The 27628-nt window shown below is 39.8% G+C and overlaps 1 protein-coding gene across 3 annotated transcripts in view; it reads left to right on the forward strand.

Moving 5' to 3' along the window:
- Positions 1-27628, forward strand: part of gabbr2 (gamma-aminobutyric acid (GABA) B receptor, 2) — a 150770-nt gene that overhangs the window by 61306 nt on the left and 61836 nt on the right. For all 3 annotated transcript variants that reach the window (XM_068575080.1, XM_068575079.1, XM_068575081.1), the window contains exons 3-4: positions 17551-17721; positions 24705-24806. In XM_068575080.1, coding sequence (XP_068431181.1) covers positions 17551-17721; positions 24705-24806 — 273 coding nt within the window. The remainder of the gene's footprint in view (positions 1-17550; positions 17722-24704; positions 24807-27628) is intronic.

Consider the following 27628-nt stretch of genomic DNA (forward strand, 5'->3'; position numbering starts at 1 on the left):
AGTATGTTTCACGAATAACTTTAATCAGCATGGCATGATTGACAGAAGCAGTGTCACCATAGACGGAACAAAAATATAAAGGTAACTTAATTTGTCTTGGCTCTTTCCAACATCTCAGCTGCAAAAAACAATCTTGATTCTTAACTGAAAAAAATAGCACCCACGCTGTGGAGAAGAAGGCCGAGGCATGTCTGTCATTCAATTCTGAGTAAATGCAAAACATGCTGTACATTTGAAATAATCAACCTTGTTCTAGTTATTTTGTGAATGCCCTGAGGCTGATGCCATCAGCAGTTTGGAAGCGTCTCTCAAGCTGTTGGGAGTTGTTCATTAACCACTACCCCCAGCTATGTTTTAGGCTGCCATGTGAAAAAACAGGCTTCTTAATGCCACAGTGTATTTATCTATATCACAGTATTGGACATGGGCTGAGGAGGATGTTGAGGATGGGAGGGAGAGCAAGGTATGACAGGTGGAGAGAAAATGCAGAAGGTGCTTGCTGTGGGCTTCTGTAACAGGACAGGATTTAATACAAAGTCAATACTACTGCAAAGTGCAATCACAATGTGTTGGCTAAAGCCGATGGCTGCGATGAATGCTACACTAGGACAGTCTCAGTGGCCTAGTTTAGATGCTTTATGTGGACAGAAGTCTTCAGTCTTCTTGTCCAATGCTGTCCATGTACACCTCTATTATATCCCTATAGCAAAATCTATTGTATGTATATCTATCTATCTATAATGGCTATTTATTGCATGTACAAATAAGTATATATATATATATATATATATATATATATATATATATATATATATATATATATATATATATATATTTATATATATATATATATATATATATATATATATATTTATATATATGTATGTATACACATACATATGTGAAAATAAATGTATACATAGTTATTTCACCAATGTCCTTAGTATCAAAAATTGAGAAGGAGAAAAGACGAGCTGCGAATGTTGAGAAGAAAGGAAAAAGGTGGTCGGAGTGCAGGCCAGCTATAAAGATGATTCCCAAAGACTCGCCCAAAGTGGATTAGTTGAAATAGATGCCAATTTACAGTCTCAGTTATCTGTAACTGTATTGATCCAGTATGTTTGGAGAGGGATTGTGTCATACTGTAGGTAGGCAGACGGCTAGAAAGCAAAGCCCGAATAAAGACCAGTTACTTTTTAAAGAAAATGTGATATCCTACAAGAAACTCCAAATATGGTTGTTTGTTGTATGTCAAGGTAACAAGGTAGAGCATTCGGAACAATTAAAACATTTCCTAATAAATAATAAAAAAAATGCTTTAATACACGTTAGTGTACTGTACACAACTGGAGTGTCATGAAGGGTGGTTGTTGTGCTTTTGTTTGTGTGCACAAAGTGTAATTTCTTCCCCCCAAAAATAAATCCCTCAGCAGCTCCACTTGACACAGCAAAGCATGTTATGCAATTGCTGGGTGTAATGAACATAATGCAGCTGCACTTATGAAATCCAGTCAAATGTTCTATCGCTAAACCCATTTGTTTGCGTGTCTTCTACTCACCATTAGCATTGCACACATTTCCCCCAATCCCTTTTATATTTCACTACCTTCCAAGTGATTTCTGGAGTGCTCTATCCTTAATGATCCACGGAAAGAAATATTGTGTTGGCTAAGAGAGGCGTGACTCGCCGCTTTGATTATAAAAAGCACAAGGACGTCACTATTTTTGATTTTAATGTATGTGTATGTAATATGTAGGGCTGTGCAAAAAATCTATGTTTTTTAAAACAATAGTGTATTGATATGTCCGCAACAACTATTGATGCACTCAGAAAAAAAGAGGTATGTTTTAAATGGAAAACATTTAAACGTTTAAAATGTATTTTAAATTGCCTCGTATCACAGTGTGTGTGTGTGTGTGTGTGTGTGTGTGTGTGTGTGTGTGTGTGTGTGTGTGTGTGTATCAAACAACCTCCTCCTCCGCTCCTGTAAAGCTAGATGTCATTATCTGTTGCCTTCTAAGTAAGGCCAGTGACATCATGGCCTGTCACATGATCACAACAAAATCACAACATTGCATTTTCACAAGCAACCGGCTGCATATTGTCGAGCGGCGCTATTTGATCCGGACTCAATACTGCTGACACATGATGGATGTAGCAGTGTTGTGCCCAGGAATTACGAAGAGGTGACAAACGTGTCAAACATTGCTCCTTCCTGCAGAGAGAGTAGCCCTGATGTGCAATGTTAGACAGCCGAGTCTAATCTTACGATTACGTCACACCACACCATAAGAGCCGTGCGGGCAGTAACATCGCACAGTTACTAAAAACGGAATAACCTGGGACATAAATGGGAAGGACCCAGCCATAGTGACAGACAACTTTACTTAATGCACTTCATTTCACATGATGTTTATAGCATCTATATATAAGTTGTGGTCTTTTACACGAAAAGAAAGCCGAGTAAAGAGCCAAATTTGATGATTCCATTCTTTTCCCCTGTGGCATCTTTAACTGCAGCGTTTTTTCTGAACACTCATGTCCAACATCACACACTGTGCTGCTGAGAGAAGCACGGCTGGGATGTAAACAGATTAGAGAGCATGGTGAGTCTGTTTGGCCTTTTTTTTAAAAAAGAGGCTATTTTCACAGAGACACAAGTGTATTACTGCGTATGGGTGAGTAATGTAGTGTGAATACATGCTTTTCACATAGATTACCACTTGTTGTAGAAAAGAATTATTTTCAGATGTTAGATATTGTTTCTTTGTCTGTTGTCACACACACACACACAGTAGTTATTTCTCTACCACTTTCTTTTTCTTGTCCACATTTCCCCCTCATGAGTAAAGAGCATAATATGGAATGTGAACTCATTAATGTACAAACAAGTCTGTAGAAAGTACTGTAATTTCTCAGTACATCTGTCCATGTTTTCTAAGAAAAGCATGGTGCATTCTTATGGCATAATGGGATATGATTGCGGAAGTATGTTTTGTGTATATGTGTTAAACGGCACATCACACTAGTGATACATTTAACAGTTTTTAATTTGTTCCCATATTGTTGAACGTTTAAATGTTCACTCCTCCATATTATTGTTGATTTTCACACATCCTCCTTTTATACAACAACAAAGAAATCTAGGGCGTCCCATTTATTAACTTCTTATATTCATGTTACGTTTTAAATGGTGTGATGTAATAGTTGACAATGTTTTAATGGACTATAGGATAGAGCGTCTAATAGTTTTTTTTATCTCCATCAGTGCAAAAAAGGTTTTACTGTGGAAAAGAAAATGTGTAACAAATGTGTAAAATTAGATAACTAGTCATAGAGCTTTATACTCGCTGACCACATTCGTCCCAAAAACCTCATTGAAATAGAGCAACATAGAGTATGTGCTAACGAACATTTTAAACCTCGTTGGCAACTTGCCATCAGAGCTAATTTCAGCAGCTTTGGGGAACCTAAACAAAACACTCCACATTGACTTTGTGGTTAATAAGCCAAAATTAGTTGGAAAGCATTAACTCACTGTTGGTGTCAATTAATCACAGTTGAATGGACAATGCTGAATGCTGTAAAAAATACCTTACCAATGATAACTTTGGGTTACTTAACGTAACCCTGGTTCTTTGATAACAGAGTGAGGTGTTTCGAAATGGGGAATTGCCTCGCCGTCATGCCGAGGTGATTCCCCATAGTCAAACACCGAACGAAGTTGGAAAAAGAACACAGTCACTAGTTAAATCCATTCTTCCCAGGAAAGTGACTTTACCCGTCCACACACAGTTGGCCCCCACTCTGCTCTGCAGTAGTACAGTCCCCAAAAATACCATCCATCATAACAAGTGAGCATTACTTTTGAATTGCTAAGAAATCTACACTTGAAGCTATAATCACATGTCAATAATGCAAGATGCTTATCACCGGGAAACGCTGGTTTGTAAAAGCATGTTATGAGGCGCCTCTTCATCTCTTGTCTGATATCCCTAGGCCATCTCTACCCGTGCTGAAAGTAGAGAAGAGATAGCCTGCAAATCAAATTAGCCATCTAATGGAGAGAGATGAAGAGAGAAGGAAAGATGAGTGGAGGGAGAAGAGGGTGAGAGTGATGATTCTGCAGGATTACTTTATTGTCTTTTTTTTGTGAATGGAGCAATAGAGAGAGTGAAAGAGGGAAATGGGCTTGGTGGTCTGAGTAATATTGACTTCAGGGGAGCTTTTTCAAGGATGTATAACCAATTACAGTGGCCCTCCTACCACAAGCTTCGTTTCCGACGTGGGACAGTCACTGAATCCCCTTGCTTGAGTGATCAAGACATTGTCTTAAATTGTTTTTACATAAGTAGAAATACATTACCTTTTCACACCAACAAGTATTTGTGGTATGAATCCCTTAAATTATCTTTTTTAAGCTGCAATAATCAATATTTGTGTTAATTGATTAAACATGGCATTCGTCATGTTGTTAGTCGCCTGATTGTATCTCACTATGGTGAGATACAAACAAGCGACAACTCAGATAGAATAAGTTGTAATGAAAATAAACAGATATTATACACAAGGGGTGTGAAAGGGACATTATGATTTAAATATCATTTTTCTCAGTGAAAGTTTTTTAAGGCGACGATGTGTACCAGTAGTTTTGTTAGCTGATAGACACATTTATCGTCCTCAACATTAAAAGTTATCAACCTCACTGTGGCCGTGTTCAAGTTTGCACTCTAACACATACTTATACTACGAATGATGTGCGCTTTACTCAAGGGAGAAGTTTGCTTTCCTCTCTGCCAGAAATCTCCTTATAAATTCCAGCAAATTGATGATGGCAAACTTCTCTCATGTGCCCAGATTCAACTGCCCCACAGTGCATTGCGTCTGAGACCGTGAGACCGACAGACAGACCACATCTACTAAGATGTGGTCTTCATTAGGTTTTAATATGTTTTCAGACATGACCGTTTAGATTTCAAACATGTTATATTTTTCAGAGATGTGATTGAGTGGCAGGACGCCTTGAGACCTGCCAGACCATTGCTTCAGCATATTTCAGTCTGAACAGTTTGATTAAATCCTACTTAATCGTTCATATGGATGACAGTATGCTGTAAAATAGTTTGCAGTTTCGAACAAAGCCTTTGCCTCTTGCCGCAGAGTAGCGGATGGGGGTTGTTGATCCTCCTGGCTGCGTGATCACTTGTGGCCCCTGCAAGCCAGGAGACGGTTAAGAGTTATGAGTGAGAAGTCAGCAACCAATTACTGGCAAAAAAATGTGTTTTAAGAACGCGTGGGTTAGTGCTGCAGTATGTGAGTTTAGCTGTGGACACACACACACACACACACACACACACACACACACACACACACACAAAATCATCAATCGTATTATCTCCAGGCAGAGATAATAATGTTGATAAGTAAGTTCAATAAATAAGTAATAAAACAGTATAATACAACAACATATGTTGAATTTGATAATACAACATTGGCCCAGAAACCAATCAGGCAATATATCATTTATAGGCATGACAATAAAAACATTGCAATATGTGAAATAAAAGCCATACAATGTCACCTGTTTGACGCATTCAACGCATTGTGTTTTATTCTTCCAAGCTTTAACTGTTCATGAGCAATCAGCATGTCCTTTCCTTTTCCCGCCTCACGTAACTGTTCTTTATTGTACTTTGCATGAAAAACAAGACGCTGCCATCCTTGGGGAGTGGTGAGGAATAAAAACAAAGAGAACGTACAGGAGAACAAAAATGAGAGAGAGGGAGACAATGTTGCTTCTGAAACCATCTGGGTGTTCCCAGCCTCATCCTCCTGCTTTGGCACAAAGGCTTGTTTTTCTCTGTCGTGTCTGTTCTATGTTCTTTGTGCTTTATTTATCGTCGCCTTCATTAACAATTTAATTGAAAAGCAAGGAGAAGAGTCACATCTGAATGCTATTAAACCAAATGGGGAAGATACAGTCCTGTATGTATGAGCTGAAAATGATTTCTCCAGCAAATAGGAGAGAGAGAGGGCGAGAAGGAGAGAGAGAGAGGGAGAGGGAGAGAGAACTAGATGTCTGCCAACTTAAAAGATAGTAATTTGCAAATGCTGGCTGTCTCCAGTGAAATGTTTGCCCACTCACAACATGAATCGCCTGTGTGTGGGCTTCCCCTGCACTGCCCATACATAACCTATTATAGAATGAATATTATATTGCGACGTTTATTGGAGGTTCTTTCAAATATCTTAATGCTTTACTGAGCATCAGTAAACATGTGTGTTCCTCCTCAGGGGAATGATGGGCTACAGATTTTTTTCAGGAAGCAATTTTCTAGCAGCTTTCCCAATTTTATTTTCTCTGGCTAAAAGATGAAACATTGTGTTAAAACTAGGACATGCATTATGTGTTTGGACATGAAAATCTGTGTGGTTATGCGTATGTGCACACTTACAATCGTTATTTGTGAACCAGGCTTTTTTTTTGTTATCAGATGAAAATGAAAGAGGAGAGAGAATACAATAGATTAAAAATAGTAGGACGAAAATGCACATTTTGAGGCCGATCTATGTCATAGTTAGGGACTTTATGTTCTATAGAAGTAACGTATTTTATGCATCACCTTTTTTAGAAATGTCTTGATGAAGTAAATGACATAAGCTCGGTCGACTAATGGACTGATTACACTCTCCCGAAAATAAAATAAAGTCTTTTCTGTCTGAAAAATTTATACCTGCCTATCTTATCCCAAATTCCCACATCATTTGACGATGAAAAACCCCTTGGGATTCATTCTCCTCATTGGCAGAAAACAGCAGCTGTGGTCAGCTTGAAATCATGTCGGTAGAATTGGGTTCCAATGAAAACTTATTTCCCTGTGGAAAAATACATGTCGCAAAATGTCAATCTAATCCAGGAACTGTGGCATGGTAATGCTTTAGGGGTTGCAGGGAGACATTTGTGTCCTGCATCCCAAGTGTTGTGAGGATTCGGCTGCTAAAATGGGATGAAAATTGCTTTATTGGCAAGTGAAAAGTAACTTCTTCAGTTGTTGCCTGGCAACTTCAGTGTGATGACGAGACTCCAGAACGTTACTGTGCTCGGCCAAAAAATAGTCTGGCACATAACCCATAACCCCACATTGTATCATTTTACCCTTTAGATTTGCACAGATTGAACAAATGAGATTTGACATTTGAATTAGTGGGCTTAAGCTAAGCTAAGCTAACAGTCTGCTGTCTCTGACTTCATATTGAGGCCATACAGACTCCATCTTCTCATCCATCTCTCAGCAAGAAAGCTATGCGTGTTACACATACAACAACATAATGATCAGTGTCTTCCTCTTGGTCCTGGGTTCCTTCATTCACACATTTTAGCGTTAACCTCGCATTCCTTTGGAAAAACAAGGGAAATTAATTAGTTCATACGTGCAGGGTTGAATATGCTTGAACTTTAGTATTTAACTAGACATTAGGAAAGATGGTTTAAAGGTTATATACATTAATCAAATATATATTTGTGCTTAATGTTGTTCAAACCTGATAGGATTAGGGCATTTGTTTATTTCATTCTATATTTATATTCATATAGGAAATTAACATACAATTAAAGGCTTTATCTTAACCAAGACACAAAATTCCTTGTTCTAAATAAAACATAATCCATGAAAGATAATTTATAAGACGGACAAACCTATATAAAATCTCTTTTCAAATAACAGCATTAAGATTTTCTTCTAAATACTACTGCTATAAGAAAACAGAGTAACAGAAACTAAATGTGTAATTGCAGTCAGCAACTGTGAACACAGATAAATGACTCTAGCAGAGCAGAAGCTCCTGATTCTTACACATTTATTTTAAAGCCTAATAAAGCCGTACACTGTAAAGTTGCCGAGGCCACAAACATATTGTAAAATTATGCAGATGGAATCCAGCTTTGTATGAAAGTTCAGTTTATTAGACATCTGCATGTATGACGTCATTGTACGATACCACTACAGGCCGTTTATTATGTGCATATATGCGCTTGGAACCCGACGCACAGCGCGTGATGCGATATTTGATCGACATTTTTAACAGCTAACCCTCGAACTGTCACCCGTTTGATTAAATGTGGCTGAATTCTCATTTCTGCATGGAAATATTTGACATCACCCACTTCAAAGCAATGGAAAGAGCACACAGAGAAAGAAAAACCTAAAGCTCAAAAGTGAAGTTATTACTTTAACTTCAGCAGACTCAGTTAGAAGCTGATTGTGAAAATAAGTTGTTCGGGCCTTTAAAAATACCACAGCTGCAATTTAAGGTCTACAGGGTGAGTTTGATGCACAGAAAGATTTTGGCTAGCGTGTCACTCTAATTATAAATATGAGGACATTAACATTTTTTGCACCACAACCTAGCCAACTAAGAAGAGAAATACTAGCTCATGCAATGTTAGCCCGTGTCTCCCCAAAGGAATCAGTGGATAGAGCGATGGTTGGCGAGGAGGGCGAGGGAGGGGAGAAAAGAACAATAATATTCTCCACAGTTCAGTATCTGCTCATTAATCATTCATAGGCAGCCAAGTGGCAGCAGCAGGGAGCACAGAGAGATTTCAGGTTACGGTATCAAATCTCAATTTATAAATAGAATAGTTATGGAGCTCCTCGGCAGAATAGCATCACTCATAGTTCCCTCCTCCCACCTCCTCCTGAGTGTTCACTGATTTCTGTGTTGAAGGGTCGGCTAGCATGCGGTGATACTGTGTAACCATATGAGTAAGACCCAAAAAGTGGTCTTAAAACTGGAGAATATAGTATCATTTTAACATGCCTGATCATGCTCACCCTGTGAACACACTCCAGTAACTGACTTCTTAAGCTGCAGCTTGAGTGGGCGTCACATCCTCTCTTCTCATTCCACAAACCAATCCTGTCGATAGCTGCCGCACACTCCAGCACACCTAGATCGATAAGAAAATGCTCTCCCCGATCCTGTTTGTGATAGCGTTTCATCTCCACTCATCTCATCTTCACCGCTCAAGGACAGCTTGTCTACATATGGCCAAATGAAGAACGACCGAGTTGTACAAGCCCATCTAATGAGAGGGAGGGGTGTCCGGTCTTTCCTGCTTCTCACTCCCAGAGAAACGGCGATGACAAGTGACACCATCTATTGATTAATGGTCTACTGCACGGCCACATCCAACATGCTTAGCACATGCTATAACGCTGACAAATTCATTATTAGTTAATGTAAGAGCTGCTGGAGAGCATTACTGCGTCCTTCATGCATATTCATGTTTCTTTGTAGCTAACTTATTATCCATGTTTTGCACATGCTGACATACATATCAAGCTCAACTACAGCTATTTTATCAATTTGAGTGTCAACCAAGTAAAGCACTGAGGTCACCCATGACCTCAGAGTCCATAAGCGTTCTCCACTATGCAGCCAGTGTCAGTGATGCAGCTTTAAGTGGTCAGTTTGAGGGAAGAGACTAATGATCTTAATCTGAGTTCAAACTGCTTTACACAGATTTAACAAGTGAGATGAGCAAACATCAGCCTTTTAATGATTAACTAAAGCCTTAAACCTTTCAGCTTGAGACTAATGTCTTGCCTTTTGTAATACCAGGATGCTTAGTTGGTTTTATAGATGCATTTAGGAAAAGAAATAAATGTTTTGGGTGGTTGAAATGACAGATTTTGGGTAGAGATTCTCTCTATCGTCTCAGTCCTTTCCTCACCTTCTCATGTACTGGACATCTTATTCTTCTGATACTAACAGTTGTCTATGATGTGTGGACTACACTGAACAAGAGTAACCATAGTAGAAGAGACATTGCATGTAGGTGTTGTATGTCCGTGCATGGTTGATGAAAACACCTGCGGCGAGTAAATACAAGCCTCATCCTCGCACAGCAGCAGTGCGTGTATGATTGAATGCAGGGCAATTCACACGTCGCACAGGAAAAGTTCAATGCTGGCTTAGCACCGGTTTAGTGCAATCAAGTTCCTAAGACAAGGCCACTAAGAGCATCAAACGTGGTGCAGCAAGTTTTAACGCATGTTAAGATGAGTGTAAAATAATTTGGGCATGCAAATGATTTGCTATTGCAGAACCAATCCTCATATAAAATGTAATATATCATCTGAATCACATTTCACCTGTCATCAGACCCTTTAAGCTCTTCCTCGTATTATCCGGCCTGACATTTGTCCGGAATGGCGATCCGTGCTTGACAATGCCCTTGTCAGTAAAGCTCATATCTGTAATATGAGGAAGGGAAGAGTGATAAAAGAGACTGGCGATGAACACCAGGTCTAAACGACTGACCTGAGATAAGAGTGATATGATGGGGTGCTGGGCAAGGCCAACAACATTAACAGAACATCACTCAGTCTGTGTGGGTGCATGTGTACATGGCATTAGCTAGAACATGATTGACATGATTAAACAGGGGCTGCAAGCAGGCCATAAGCTATTAGAGAGGAGGCGACCGCCACATCACTCACCTGTCTCGATGCCGGTTTGTGGGTATATTATGTAATGATGTGTACATATCCTACCACAGTACGGTGCCATGGTAGTGTACAAATGAAGAGCGCCTTCACATTTGTTTTGATGTTTCTATTGCAATATGTTTATCCTTCTATTTGGACTTTTTATGAAAGTTTTCCTTTTGAGTAGCTTTTTTAGTGATCACATAGTGATTCTTCTTTGTTTTTAACCCCAGGAACAAGCATGAAATATCATTCATAACTCTTCTATTCTTCACTACACCTCATATTTTAAATTTGCATTATGTATGTCTTAATAAATCTAATCACTTTCAGTGTCTAAGGATGAAATGTCAAACCAATGATATGTTAGTGAAGCAGTACATCTACACATTGCAATATTGTATTTTACTATCATGCTTCTGTGTTTCTTCAGAAGAAGGCGTGCCAACAATTACTATCACCAATGGGCCTTAAAAGGCCTCGCTTTTCTCACGTCTATGTGTACTCATATCCTCTGGTTACCAGCACCATTTCAGTCAGCTTCAACTTCCCGTCTCCCAGCGCTTGTGTGGACGCTCGGCACCAACAGTGCAACATATTTATACACACACATGGCTAATTCGTCTTATCTGAAATAGCTCCTTGCCATTTTGGAGAAATTTAAAAAATAAATCCTTATGAATTCTATTCTGATGCCCACCTTCAAGTAAGCCTTAATGTATGTAAGTGTGTGTGTGTGTGTGTGTGTGTGTGTGTGTGTGTGTGTGTGTGTGTGTGTGTGTGTGTGTGTGTGTGTGTGTGTGTGTGTGTGTGTGTGTGTATATCTGGGGTTCAAACATCTAGTGAAAATAATGGCAATTTTTTGGGGGGAGGCGTTTTAACTGGTGACCATTCATCATGATTCTTAATACATTAATGATGGATTTATATTATAAATTTGTCCCATATTGCCCTGTCTTAGTCTTTTTTGTCGGAAATGAACTACACACAAGTGACAGGGTCTGAATTGAAACTTGTGTAGACCGGATGTACATACTCGTACCAGAGTGACTGTACACTCACACTGGTCCAGCCCATATAGGAATCTGTAATGTCCGTGTCCTGCTGTGCATTGCCTGGTTCTGAAGCCGCTGTCTGTACTATGTGCTATTAGTACATCTGATCTCTCTCAAAGTAGTCAGTCCATGTGGCAATATATTTTCCATCACTCTCACATCCCATAGCTAAATCGCAATAGAGTTTGTTTCTTTAATACGCTTGTGGCCCACACACACCAGCTTCAACATGCAGTATTTGATCAATAATCAGATAGCAAACATAGCATAGCCTCATAATTCTTTCTTTTTTCCCTTGTTCAGGTTTTCTGCTTGTCTGTATCACTCACTCCATTGTATCCCCATCTCCATCTCGGTCTCTTTCATCAGCACTGGGCCTCTCACTCAATTCCTCCACCGTCGACCTGCAATATTCATCCTTTTCTCCCTCCTCCATCCTGGTGCTAATGAGTTCTGGATGTGGTCAGTGTGGGGTCCACAGCTTCTCCCTTACTGCCGCCTCTCCAACTGGGTGCTCCCACGGTGCACCAAATGCCTCTCTTGAATATTGAATAAGCCCCAGGACCACCTGTGTGCTTCCTGATCAACAGCACTGCTATTACCTAGCTATTACTCTGCAAGGGGTCTCGGGCTCCGTCAGGATGGTTGGGCTTTGAATCTGTTGTGTTGTTGGTAAAGGTGGAGATATCGGCAGTGGTGGGTTGAGTGTTTGAAGTTGTTTCATACGATACTTTGCAATTATGAAATCTTTCCTTTCAGTTGTATAACTTAAGTTGTATAGCTGTAGTTTCTTCAAAGCACTTTTTTGGGATGCCTCCAATCCAGATGCGACACTCTCGTAACTTGATTACAAGTGTGGCCTCAGATATTCCCTTGAATACTCTATTGTTATCGCACTTTTGTTGCAATTCTCAAAGTGTTTGCTGCATCACTCCTGCACTGCAACCAGCCCAGAAAACTTTACAAAAAAGTATTTTTGTATTAGACATTGTAAGATAAAGACTGCATAGTTAAGAAGTGATTTTTAAAGTGGAAAGCTGTGTTCATTTTTTAAAATATTTAATAGGTTGTCAGTGTGTTGTTGAAATATTGATTATGCTTTTCCACAAAACTTGTGGTCTTATTGATATTTTTCACGATATTTGATCACAGGATGACATCTAGTTGAAAGTGCAATACTCACTATTGGATGTGCTGAACATTTATTGTCCTTTACTCAAACCATTTGGAAGAATTGGTATATTATGAATTTGGTTTGCCTCTCAGTTCTCTCTGCGTTCGGCAAAATCCTTATTTTTATGTTTTCAGAATCCCTCGCGATGCTGTCAGAATGCAAATACACAGTTTCATATTATTCCGTGTTTATTATACCTTTTGTATAAGAAACATGAAAGTTAGGAAGGAGCAAAGCAGTGTGAGTGAGCTATTATTTACCTACTATTCATTTTTTCTCTCTAGCCCCTCCATGATAGCCACTTCATCATTCAAAGGCCAAACACACAATTAGCAACAGCGGATCCTATTGCGAGGTAGTCCCGCTCGGACCAATCAATGCTATTAGATCCGTCAATGTGATTACACACACTCTTGCATCTTCCTTATTTCTCTTACAAAGTGTTTGTCCAGGGAAAGGTTGTAAGACTTGTTGCCTTTAAGTTTTGCACTATTAATCCAATCCCATGCCAAATCAAGCAGGTATATTGCAGGAGACATGAACAGGAGACAGGTTGCAATGGATGTTTGCAGTAGTGACTTTAACAACTATATGGAGAACAATCTTCTCTGTCTGTGTTAATGTGGTCAGAAAGACAAACAACCTTCATCTCATCCAATGACTCACTACATCTAACTCCTGCAAAGAGCATCAATAACCAACTAAGCGAGACCCAGTCATCGCTTCTATCAAGTGAAACATTAATTTACAAAGCTCATTTCCGGCACACTAGTCCACTGTACGGATGTCAATGTTGGCCAGTTTACTGGTCCATCGCTTCGCTCCAGACTGAAGTATCTCAGCATTTTTTAGATTCATGGTTCTCAGATGCAGCTGATGATGAGTCTTTTATGATCCCCTGATTTTTTTCCTTCATGACCACCATGAACTTGACACTTCTGTTTTATGTGTAATGTCTCAAAACAATTGAGATTTTCATCAGGGCAAATGTTGGGTTCAGTATTTAGCTCTAAGCAGTGCTGTCCCTTGGTCTGACATAGTAATACACGTTTGCAGATAACACAGCACATGTATAATTTCAGACTTTAAAAACTTAACATATTTATTTGAAGAGGTCAGCCCAAAAACAAGAGTAGCTGAAAAGAAAACTGAACAATAGTTCTTGGGCACTGAACAGACTAAATAACTAAATAAGCCTGGTGTTGGCGTCTCCAAGTCTCAGCATCGAGGATGCACCGTAACATGGTTTATATGGTGAGCTTCACAGGTGAGCCAATTGATGAGGTTGATCAGTCAAAGCAGAGGACAGCTTCAGAGTTCATGCCCTAAACAGCATATGTGGCTATTGCAAGTCTGAATTTAGCCCTACAAAAATTGGTTAACCTCAGAAGTTTAAAATACAATCCATTCACTCAGTTAACTGTTCTGGTACACAAACCCTCATTCACTCGTGGTGTGCCCGGTGAATCAGCAGTAAACATCCCACCTTGCTTCACTACTCCTACCTGTTATTTTCTATTCTTGGCTCTTTTCTCAGTTTTCCTCCATGCATCAACGTAACACTAGCTTGATTGTGACTTGAATAAGCCCGAACGGAGCAGCAGCAACACCTTTGTGCTCACTTCAAATGGAATGTGATAGGCGACTCTTCGTACAGAATTTCTGAATAGATCGCTCCTGCTATGGTATCAGAGATTCACCTCAAGTCTTCACAAAAGCGTTGTGTCTGGCCAGACGCATTCTCAGTCGTTTCACCGAGAGCTTAAGTGACCTTGAGTTGAGATGAGAGGGACAAGCTGTCCTGAGCTCTTGGCACAGTTTTAATTACTACGGGCAAAGAAAGGAACCTGTGGATTGTGTGGCTTGGCGACATCTGTGGTTAGGGAGTGTGTGAATGCATGTGACTTACCTATGTGTGATCTGTGTGTATGTGCACAATGTATGGGCAAGTCTGCCACTAGTGGAGAGCTCTCCACCAAAGACCATCCAATTTGGACTGGCCCTCTTTAAAACCCTCTTACATAAGGCACTGCTCTCAGATGTGTGATATCATGGAACTATTTTGGGCTTTTCCTCTGAAAAAGGCTGTACAGAGTTGGATAAAAATTGTCTTGTTCTTTAAATAATACATTGGAGCTCCCTCTTCTACTGTCTTCACACGCTGTTTTCACAAAATTGTGCCAAAGCTGACCTGCAGACATTGGCTTTTTGTATAACATGTCAGATATGAAAATAATGTATTTGATTGTAGAACACTTTAGCCTTTGTCATGAGCTCACCTGGATTCAGTGGACAAACTATATATATATATATATATATATATATATATATATATATATATATATATATATAAATAAATAAATCACCAGAAATGTGGCATCTGTAAAACTGTGCCCAAAGCAAAAACATCTCCAACAAAACAGGCATCCATCCATTATCTTAACCGCTTATCCTCATTAGGGTCGCGGGGCGCTGGAGCCGATCCCAGCTGTCAAGGGGCGAAGGCAGGGTACACCCTGGACAGGTCGCCAGTTCATCACAGGGCAGACATATAGACAAACAACCATTCACACTCACATTCACACCTACGGGCAATTTAGAGTCCAATTAACCTATGCAGCATGTCTTTGGACTGTGGGAGGAAGCCGGAGAACCCGGAGAGAACCCACGCTGCCACGGGGAGAACATGCAAACTCCACACAGAAGGACCTGCCAGACCAGTATCCGAACCCCGCCCCGCCCGGGATCCGAACCACAGACCCTCTTGCTGTGAGGCGTCAGTGCTAGCCACTACACCACCGTGCAGCCCGACCATTTAAGTGTGTGCGTGCGTGTGTGTGTGTGTGTGTGTGTGTGTGTGTGTGTGTGTGTGTGTGTGTGTGTGTGTGTGTATGGGGGGGTGAGACTGTTGAGTATTTTTCGACCACAAAGGCTCTTCCCAGTGCAGTCCTGAGAAGACTGGTGCAATCAATTTGGTTTTAGAAGATCATAGCTCTTATTACAGAACTGTAGAAGCATCTCCCAGTGTGGGTGTAGCAAACAGCCTTAGCTAAACGGAGATTAAGGCAATGCTGGAAAGACCCCTTGAAGCCCTCTTAGGCTAGTGGGTGATTTTGGATTTAGCAGTGGTAGCAAGATAAAGGCCTTTCTTCCGGCTTAATTGATGGCTGTAATCCATGTGTTGTTTTAAAAGCCTGTCTCGTTGATGTGTGAACACAACCCCCCGTGGGTCTGGGCAGAAAGTGGTGATTTAGAGGGCCAAACTGAGGGTTTCCCACTGATTAGGTGAAGCCTTGTGTATTTGGGATCCTCTTAAATGACTCTGATGACCAAGAGGTTGTTGAAGGTGTAAAAAAAGGGAGGCCCGTTATTTGTCCATTTTCTGCTGTTTTAGAAATAGTATCATGAGACCATCCTTAAGAAGAAACACTAATGCCCTTCATGTAGATTTTTTGATAATCTTTTATTTCGCTCAACCTGGTATTTCAGTTGCATTAAATACATTTTGATTTGCATGATTTCTGTCCAATACAGTTAAATCCTATTACATTGTATTATCATTGCTGTCATGCTATCTTACACTATATATTGCATTGCTGGGTCTGTCAGTCCTGCTTTCAACAAAGGCTTAACTTTGCAATTGCCCTCTGATAAGTTCACAAATTTGTGTCATTCTGTCAGTTACTCCCTTTTGACCATGCTCGGTACATTTATAATGGTAATCAGATTTCAATGAGCATACAATTATACCAGCAGTACTGTGATTAATGCCTAAAGAGGGATAGAGGCTTAATGAGAAGATCACAGTCATCCCTAAAGTTAGGAGGTGCTTGAACTCCTCAAGGCTTTTGCACACGTTAAGGTAATCTACTGGTGTACCTCTTGGTCTCAGTCAGAATTATAATATCCTAGCGTTGATCGCAATCATGAATCACAAGTTCTCTTTAATCTTTACAAAGTATGTAATTAACCCTGCACCGATTCAAATCACTCATTATATTACCAAAGATAGGATGTTGAAAATAGAGCATGGTGCCTTTATCGGGCCTGTACCTTTTTCTGACACGCCTTTAAAAAAAATACATCATGAAAAATGACTAAAATGTTGTTTTTATGGCACACATGTTAGTTACAGTTCTACAAATATAATACCATAATGCTGACAGTAACAGTTATTTATGAATAATTCAAACAGAATATGGTGTAAACCAAGCAACAAAGTGTCAGATCTTTGTCTGTTCTGGTTGTAACATTGATAAGCAAATTCTAATCTTAATGCCAAAAAAATAATTACAGCTATTTTTGCCTCTTGAGAAAATGAATGACCTATTGTTAAAAATGTGCTCCAAAGTGGAAGAGAGAGAGAAAGAGAGAGAGAGAGAAACTTGATTAGCATGGAATTGTCAGATGAAAAAGGAAACAAGGACAATTGTGACTGTGGGTGGTGATGATGTCTGTACATATTAATGCAATGACACACACAGATGAGTACGACCACATTTTGTATAAATGTAGTATGACAACAGTTCAAGACATTCTCATCATGTTTCATGCACATGTTTGCACTATATTAATGTTTTGGTAGATCTTAACTAGACCAGGATCAGCTTTAGTTTTTACTCTTAAACATGAATTGATGTGCCTGCTTAGGTTCTGCACTTCACCTGTATAAACTCCAAGACACACATGCACAGGAACAGTATGGAGCCAATTTGAAAGGTCATGCAAACATGAGTCATCAATACCATTAAATATTTATTTGCTTCTGTACCAACAGTTCAAGTGACTCAAAGCTCACTGATTTTTTTCTCTCTTTTGTCATTCCAGCTGTCCTTTGCAGCAACAACGCCGGTTCTGGCCGACAAGAAAAAGTACCCCAACTTCTTCCGCACCGTCCCGTCAGACAATGCCGTGAACCCAGCGGTAGTGAAGTTTCTCAACTTCTACAACTGGAGCCGTGTGGGGACGCTCACACAGGATGTGCAGAGGTTCTCAGAGGTCAGTGCTCCTTCTTGTTATTTTTAACAGCCTGCATTTTGATATGATGACTTTATGAGTTGCCACAGAACCTTAAGAAACCAGGTGCAACGAAATAACTCCATGGTCATTGTTATTTTTTCTTTAGTTTTTTTAATGCAAAATTCCTGCAATCCAGCATGGTTATTTCCGTCGTCGGTACCTGCTGTGGCATCTACTGTGCCATGATTACTTCATCCATTACGTTATGAAGTTTTAAGTCATTGGGGATAATTGTTTCTTCAAAAGAGTAACAACATTTCTTTCATTCAAATAATATATTGCTGACCAAAATACAGTATGTGCATGCATTCACGTTGGTTATCTAGAAAAAGTAACATATATAAACAACAAATATTTAATTTAAAAAAACAAGCCAACTAGCCAACTGCCAACTCTTTTGTAATGAAAGGTAGCTGCACTTGTTCCAAAAGTTGCTTAATCAAGCAAGAAAGTTGCTGAGTCACCAACACTAACAGCCTGGACTTTCAAGCCTCCCTTCAAAGCCACTCCCCCCAAAATGATCATGACAAACCTAAACATCAGACATTGCTATTGTTAGTACTCACAGTTGTCAAGCTGGAATACTACAGTGATGCACAATGAGTGCACGGGCCGACTGCTGCAGCAAGACAATGAAAGGTAGGTCCGTCCAATTAGTTCATTCTGGTGGAATGAAATGATTGGACGGGCTTATTGCGTGTCCAACAATATAAACTGATACAGGATATATTTATTTTTTTGACAGAGCTTATTGATTGGTGTTGGGATGTTATGATAATTTTATCAAATGTGAGAAAAAATGACCAACCCTTGCTTCAGGTAGTCAAATGGATGCTGCAAGTATCATTCAATGCAGAAACAGCAAAGATAAATGCACAACATAACAAATTAACACAATTTTGAGCTCAAAAATTTAAGTAGGGATTATGGGAATAATACAGTTTGTATAGGTGAACACTGTACTAGTAGCCTAAACTGCAAGAGGTGAAGATTGCATTGTCACTTTCTTGTGTATATTTCTTAATTGTGAGTAAATATTTAAAAAAAATCCAGGCTGGAAATAAGGAAGAGGCCCCCCCCTCGCCTAACCCCACCCTCCCCTTTTTCGTGTGATCAAAACAGATGAGAGCAGACATTAGAGTACATATTTTGTAGAAATCAAGCTTTTCATTAGTTAATTTTCCTTTTTTATTTATTTCGCAAATCCCATCTGTTAGTAATTGAATGTCCCTCTCCTATTCAATAAACAGACAGCACCCCTCAGTTACTACACATGGCTATATTTGTACAAGAGGCATGTTGTAGAAACTTCTTCATGACTTTACTCTGAAGTACATTTTAAAGATAGCTAATTTATTTCAGAAATTGTGAAAAGACGGATTTCAGGTCAGGACTGGAGAGGACAAAACTACATTCTCCAAGAAAAACTCTTTTCCGCTTCTATTCTGAGTGTCAGGCAGCCTTTTACATTTAAATATAATAACCCAAATCATTCATACATATTTTACAAGTTAAAATCATGTCATACCAAACTGGATGGTAACCAGCAAGACAACCCCCTCCTGTTAGTGCTTGAACATTCCTGAAACATGCACATTTGTCATACCTTTGCCAAATAATCACACATCAGCAACACAGGAACATTCAGTTAATAAAAGCAATGTCAGAGAAAGCAAGAATTTGTGCAACACATTGTGAGCTCTTGCTTCGAGGCTCTGGTTGAAAACAATCTGCTCAGCAACTGGGGGTGGGAGGTGGGACCATGGGGGGTGTATAAGAAGTCTCACTGCAAATCTCAGAGAGCCCAAATCCCTTTATCTCTCTCCTCCTGAAAGCGCCAAGGGGCTTAGGACGGGAGGAAGACGGGCGGCCCGATTCAATCAACCTGCCACGAGATTGGCCTCTAATCCTGATATACAAATATGCAACCATCGCTTGCATACTTTATGATTTGTACAATCCTCTGTCAAGTTCAGAGCATGTCGGTTTTCGGTGCATCTGGAAACCGTGGTGTCACATAGAAAGACAAATGGTTGTGGCAAAATGTTGTTTGAACACAGCCAAATAAAATAAAATAATAATATCAATGAAATGTACGATACTACTTGGTAACCATCCGACTGATTGCATTGGTCCATTGAAGAATAATTCTAGTTTATTTCAATCTGTGCTACATTTAGGTCTCCACCTCTGTAGAGATTTAGGAAACAACAACCAAACAATGTGTATTTAGGGGCACTCGGTGGGAGTCTCTTGTACCTGTCCAAATACCTGTTTCTTTTTTACATTTATCATTTCAAACTGACAAAATAAACCAGAACGAGTTGAAGAAGTAGCTATTGTGGCAAACTGTTTATGGACGTAGAGATGTGCCATTTCCCAGGGTGAAGAGGTTAATATTATGTAACACTTGTTAGGGATTCAGTCAGGGCCATGCACAAATGCACACACACACACACACACACACACACACACACACACACACACACACACACACACACACACACACACACACACACACACACACACACACACACACACACACACAGTCATACTGTATGGTGTCATCTGAGACTGTAACCTGTAAACTAAAGCCAGCTCGCCACTTCTATTGTTAGACACTATTGAAAACACACACACACACGCACACACACACACACACACACACACACACACACACACACACACACACACACACACACACACACACACACACACACACAGTAATCAACATTATTGAAATTGCTAGACCAACAGGGCTCAATCAGGAATAGAGCAGCCATCATCAGCCAGTCAGATGACAGACCAGAGAGCAGGATTAGGACTCTGTCCTCTGCCTGGAACCCTCTGAGCTCAAATGTTTAATTACACTATGCCCACTGATACATTTAGGTGAAGTCCTGAGGTCCCCTTCTCATAAATATTGCTTATAATCTAAAAAGTGCTTGCTAGTTGCCCTGTTTTATGCATTCAAGTTTTCTCTAGCCAACAGCTGCTGTTTGGGAGAGAAAACTATGTAATGTTGTATAAATTCCTCTGCAGAATGATTCAGTCATGCCATTGTACAGGGCATGTAAGGCCACCAGAGAAAGCCATTGGAGGGCTTGTCATCAGGCTATAGCACAACCATTTGTCACGCTAGTTTGTTTAAGCACATGACTGGCATTATAGTCTGAACTCTGGGATTTGCATGGAGATTTATATTACAATGTAGCACACAGTATGAGGGACAGATGTGCAAACTGCATGAAAACTTAAATGTCCAATCCTCTTTGTCTCTTTGGTGTCCAACTACAACCTTATAAAGATGCAGATACACATGCAGAAGGCTCAGACAAACAGATGTTGTGATAAAAAAAACAAACACCTGCTATCACTCGAGTGTCTGTGTGACACTAATAAACACACACACACACATACGCATGCAGTCACACCCGTCACTGCAGAGGGACCTACGCACATGCCTTGAAATGATGTGTTAATTAATTGAGGTTCGACCACAGCAGTGTGTTTCGCTCACTGTCATGCTGGTGCCAATCATCAAAGCTCCTCACTTACTCTGCATCAGAACACTGACTTTTGTCTGCCGGTTGGCTGAAGGGTGTGATTGCTATTTTGGGGGATTTGTTTGGATGCAAATATATTAAGGTATAACAGTTAGTCAGTCAACAGAAAATGAATCATAAGCTATTTTGAAAATTGCTAAATCATTTGGATCATCCATCAAATAAAAATACCAAACGTTCCGTATTTCCAGCTTGTCAGTTGATTAGCTGTTTTTGGTCTTTTGGACTATTAGTAAGGAGGTCGAGGGAATGAATCCCAACTTAAACAAACCTCAGTCAAATCTAGACACACTCAACTAAACAGCCCTCTGCCCCTTTGAAATTGCTACTGAGCAAAATATAACATGCAATTGAAGACATTACCCAACATATGTTTTTTTTGTAAAGTGTTACATGCATTTTCTATATTTTTAACAATCAATTGAGAAAGTAATTTGAAGAACTACGATAAAAATAATCTTAATTTGCAGCCCTGCAAAATATGCAATTAGGTCAAGAGGAATTATTGAATGATCTGTGGCTTTTCTAAGGATGACACAAGATGACAGAGGTTTTTTTATTTTCTGTCAGCACCCAGAGGCGGTGTAAGTGTGGGATGATATGTCATTCTGTCATATACACAAAGACTCACAGTGTAACCCTGACCTTCAGCTTAACAATTCATCTTCATTTAGTGTGGGGTGATATATGTGCTTGTGTGTGTTATTGTGTTTGCAGAATGTCCTTTCAAAACACCAATGCATTGCACACATCTAACAGTGCATCTGACATTATGTCATTCTGTCCATCATGTGTGGGTGTGTACTTACATATTTGTGTGTGCATGTGTGCGTCTGCGTGCACGCATGCCCAGAAGTGCAGTAGGATTATTCCTCTTCTGTATTTACTGCTGGGGATTCCCAGGCTGCACAGACAATTGAGGATGTTTTTGTTATGCAGGAAAAGCTGCTCACTTTTCCCCCTCCTTCCATCAATCCATGTGCCACCCCTACCCTCCCCCTTCGCTCTATCTAACACACTCACTTCACTTGAACACAAATGTATTCGTCCTTTTCCATCTCAGTGGCAGAAATGCAAAGTCAAAACCATAAAATCCGCTTGTGACAGGGGCTTTGTTTCATAGAGGTGAATGGCTTTGTGTGTCTGCCTTTGTAATGGTGTGTATGTCTGTGTGTCTGCGTGTCAGTATGTCTTGTCTTGTATATGATTGCAAGTTGTTATCCCATTCCCTTGTGCACTCACTCCAACACACCTCTTCAAACACCAAACCAACCTGCTGAAAGCCTCTATTGGCCAATGCTAGTTTCTACTTAGCATTGCAGCAGCCAAGCCTTTTATATCAATGTTTAGCACAACAGGACTTTGTATCGTGTCCAGACCGCCACACCAATTGTTTCTCAAGAGCAAAACCTGGTTGTATTGATCCACTCCAGCCTCTCTTTTGTTTCGGCTCAGCGATCAGTACATTGAAGGGAATGTTTGTACAGGAGTGAGTGATGTACGGAGTGAAGGGGGCAGGCAATTATGACAGCAGACATTTAGAGACATGAGGGAAATATAGTTAGAGTTCAATGTCATTGATTTGATTGCAGCCATCTTCTAGTCTATTATATGAAATAGTTGTAAGGCTCATTTTAACAGCAACAAAACTGATGTGCTGCAGCTGTTTTTTCTGTTATATGACACACTTACACAAAGGCCTATAAGGCGTTTATTGAATGAAAGAGAACAAGACCTTGGTCAGGTTGAATATAGGTACAACTGATCTCAGTTTACTTCACTTTTAACAGCACAAACCATATGTAAAATGTTCATAGAAAATGTTAAACCACTCCCTCAGCATATTCCACTTCTCTGTGTTCCATTGCAGTATATTCCCATTGTATTTTTGTCAAAATATGGCTAAATTAGTAAATATGTTTGCCAGTCAGGATGTTGCCCTCCATTTGTCTCTCGTAAGGGAAGTATATGCTGCATGAATGGTTTGAAAAGTTTCCATGGGAGCTTTGATGGCTTTGTTCTTTGATGACAGCCTGTCATTATAAATATTATAAATTCAGGCGGATCCAACCATCCATTATCTTTCACTGAGGACCCTACTAAAAAACTTCAAGTTAACATGGATTTTGGATGGAGTATCGCTCAAGTAACAGTGTTTCTATGAATGCAATTAATTCCATTCATAGTCATGGCAGTCCCTAATATGTATTTGACGCATTTTAGGAAACATAAATATAGATAAAACCAATGGCACACATGCCAGACTACAAACAAATGTAGGGCCTTGAACTGTTACATGTTACTCTGCCAACAGAGCTCGGCATGCCTATTTCAGCGCACACGCTGTCTGATGTCTCATCATGGCAACTAATGCCAATCTCTCGGGTGGAGGTGACGAGGCCGATGGCTGCAGGGCATGGCCAGAGAACATCCAAAGAGAGAGGACAAGATGTCAACAGTAAACCTCAGCATGTATACTGTAGATTTATCTCACAGCAGACATTTTGATGACACAGGTGTAACATTTAGAATGGCTGCTTTCCATGTAGGTGATCCAATGCCAGGGCCCTGACACTGTGCATGCTGGCTCATTGGCATGCTTCACTAGAACACCTCATTGGAACAGAGCCATCATTATTGTTATCAGTTACAATTCTGCTTTACAAGTAAAAAGGACTACGGTGAAAAAAAGGCCTTTTCTAAAATTGTAGTTTAAGGAGGGAAGCCAGATGGATGAATCCTACCTAGTATGTGTGTTTGTTGGTGAGAGAAAGCGAGAAACAGTTTGATAAACCACCTCAACCTCACCATCACTGTGGGGTACCTGCTCCATTCTCCTCCTTCTCTGATCCCATTACCTCCCATTCCACTGAACCAATACATCAAAGCAGAAGTACAGTTGCTGCAGATACATGTACAGCTCTCTTCTTGGGTCTTGTGTTTTGTATACCTTTTATGTATATATTTTTTTGAACCAGTTGAGGTTATTCAATGCATAACATTCTTTCTTGTGTCATACTGAAAAACACATCTAACTTGGACAGTTTTGATCTCTTCAGTAATCAATGTCTTTGTCATGCTGTGATGTTAAGACGCTTGTGTTTCTGTCTTTCCACTCACAATGTAGGATAAAGCATGCAGACACCAGCTGAGAACATTAAATAGCCTTCATCTATCGATCTTGTTTTGAACATACTATATACAGTGTATACATTGTATACAGATGCAATATCAAAAAACTTGTAATATTATTGTTTAGAGGAGTATGAGACCGACAATCACTCAAGATGCCACCCACAGACAGAGAAACAAATGACATGGTAATTTATCAATACCTTCTTTTCTCTCTCTCTCTCTCTCTCTCTCTCTCTCTCTCTCTCTCTCTCTCTCTCTTAGGTGAGGAATGATCTAACTAATGAGTTGGAGAAAGCAGACATTCAGATTGCAGACACAGAAAGTTTTTCCAACGATCCTTGTGTCAATGTCAAGAAGCTCAAGGTAAGTGATCCTTCCTGAACAATTCTATTTAACTATGAATAAAACTGTTAAATTATTCAAGGTCACAAATGAAGAGAGTTACAATCCGTACAATATAAATTGCTGTATTTGTGTTTGAGTTGATGCCATACAAAGTCAATCTTGCACAATGAATATGTATCTGACTGTATGGAGCAGTGCAGCTTAACAAGGACACTGTATTGGTGGTATACATGCTTGCAGGGTTTCTCATTTTCTCTCTTTTGACATTTAATGAGACAGAACAAAAGTAGACCCATTGGGCCGATATTGAGATGTTAGACCAGCTTATCTTCAACCATTTATTCCTCGTTTTAACACACATGATGAACTAGAATCGTTTTGACGGAGCAAAAATGCAAAACTAATCAAACTATCTTTCCAAACTATCTTCAGAGGCGATCAGAGATGCTTCTGGCCTCAGTCACATATGCACCGGGAGTCAGTGCTGATTATCATTTACATCAGGAAACCATGTCAAAGGAGATTAAATATATATTTTTGAAAGGAAGTGACGTAGCACAGTGAGAAAAAATATGTAAGAAGTAAAGAAAGCAGAGTTAGAGAAAGAAAGAAAGAGGTTTGACATGTGAGTGGAAGATCTGACGTATGCAACATGGAGCAGGTTGAAAGAAATGCAACAGAGGGGACAAGACAGAAGGATAGAGAAACAACAGCAAGATAAACTGTCTCTCCTTTATAAGTGTAACTCTCAATGTTGAAGCCTGACATTGTAAGCTGACACCATCCTTCCTTGATCAACTCTAAATATTCAAATCACAGTGTCGCCTCAAAAGCTGTTCAGGAGGTTAGGATAGGATAGGATAAGGTGGGCGGGGGCCACTATGACACCCTAATGGTACGTTTCTCGCTGCTCTCGCAGCAGCAGTTTTCTGTCTCCCCGACAGCTACGTCGCATGATGAGGTAAAGGGTGACACGGATTTCGTTGTAAAGACAGGTCTTTTTTTGGTTCTATGTTGTATGATTGTGTATGTGCGACTGTGTGTGTGTGTGTGTGTGCGTGTGTGTGTAGGGGAGGAGGGAGGACAGGGGGGAGTAAGGGGGTTATGGCGTCACTGTGTGATCCACAAATAGAGCACTTACATCTGGGATCCAGCTGGAATATTCAAAAAAGAGACAGGCATTTCTGCTGCAAGGCATCGAAGCAACCGTCAACATTTCTCAGTCACTTTCTGCTTTTTCATCTTAATCTCTTCTGCTCTTATGTTACTGGACAGGCTGATGAAACAACAGAAAACAGAGGCAGGCTTACATGTAAAACCCTTACTTCATACCCACAATCAAGTCTTCTTCAAATGGAACATTAAAATAACAACATTAGCATACATTTTATTGACCAGGATTTTTTCAATATTTGTGTGAGTGAAGTTCAATTAAGGGAGCTTGCATTCAATAGAGGGTCACATGAGAAAAAAAATGTCCCGGAATCTAAATTAAGTCCAAAACACTTTATTATTTATTATGATTGAATTATTCATCATGCATTCAAAACTCTTATGACGTAGTAAGGGTCCATTTCTTTAAAAAAAAGAAATTGCCTCACTGATGCGGCACTTTTTGCATGACAAAGAACCCTGCATATGTATAACTTTCAGTATTATTCTCAAATATAGTTTATACGTACAACTTTAACTTCTCTTTCAGGTAATACATTTTTTGAAAAGCAACAATTTCCAATTTTAGAGTTTAGTGCTCCCCTTGTTGTGGATGTATTTGTGATGGTCGAAGCAACCACATCCACATTACCTCTGCAGTAGATGCTGTATATTGTACATTAACATACATAATGTACTAATAAAATCCCATCTGTAAACAAGCGGCTCAAGACAAATGGTTTGCACAGTTATTATCATTATAAGTTTCGTATAATCGGTTATTGATAATACAATCGAAGACGCTGCTGCTGTTTCTTGTAATCTGCAGGGTTTTTCTCTGATGAAGCACCTCTGCTTTTGCAAATCCCCAAATATCACCAAGCTTCAGGAAGAGTCTCACACTGTAAAAAAATATATATACTCTAGGTCTGAAACTCCGATAGTTTGCAAACTAGTTTTGAGTTTGTTGACCAGGTAAAATATTGTGACACATACTGACAACATTTAGTAAGTTTTATTGTGAAGGCCAGTTCAGATAATAATGCCACATATGTGGTTATAACAGTATGTATAACATGTGTTACTCACCTTGGATGAATTAGCGATCATACACACGCACACACAAATGTGTCCAGAAATCATTATCAACGATCATGGGGGAGATGGTTTAGGTTTAGTGGGTAATAGCAACACATTGCCAGTCTACAAATCACATCTCCCATAAGCACCTAAAACAAGTCCATCATTAGTCAGTGTATGTGTATGTGTGTCTGTTTGTGTATGTGCCTAATAAGCCTTAACAGTGCCTGATCGGGCTTATGAGGAGCAATATTACTCAAACCATTATCACACATACAGTATATCACCATCATAAAGTAACAAACAGCCCTGTCACGCTTCAAGCCGGCAAGGCTGCCCTTAACACTCCCCTCTTTGAAAGCAATTATTGTTATGGTTATATAAAAGCTCAAGCAACAAGGGTGATTTGGAGCCCTGTAGTGGCCTGGTCCATCTGTAATGGACGAACACATCACACTCACTAATGACCCACTATACACAGTCTTTTCATGTTTTTGTCAGGCAGGCCAGAATTTATACTCATGCTGTGGTCCTAGGCCGTGGCTGGAGTCATTTCAGTTAAGTGCCTTTCCTCCAGTGTAGGGCAGTGTTATTGAGAAGCCACTTGC

Source organism: Clinocottus analis, unplaced genomic scaffold (genome assembly GCF_023055335.1).
Source record: "Clinocottus analis isolate CAN_PGR_092001 unplaced genomic scaffold, fCliAna1.0.p SCAF_14, whole genome shotgun sequence".
In the NCBI taxonomy this organism is placed as follows: Eukaryota; Metazoa; Chordata; class Actinopteri; order Perciformes; family Cottidae; genus Clinocottus; species Clinocottus analis.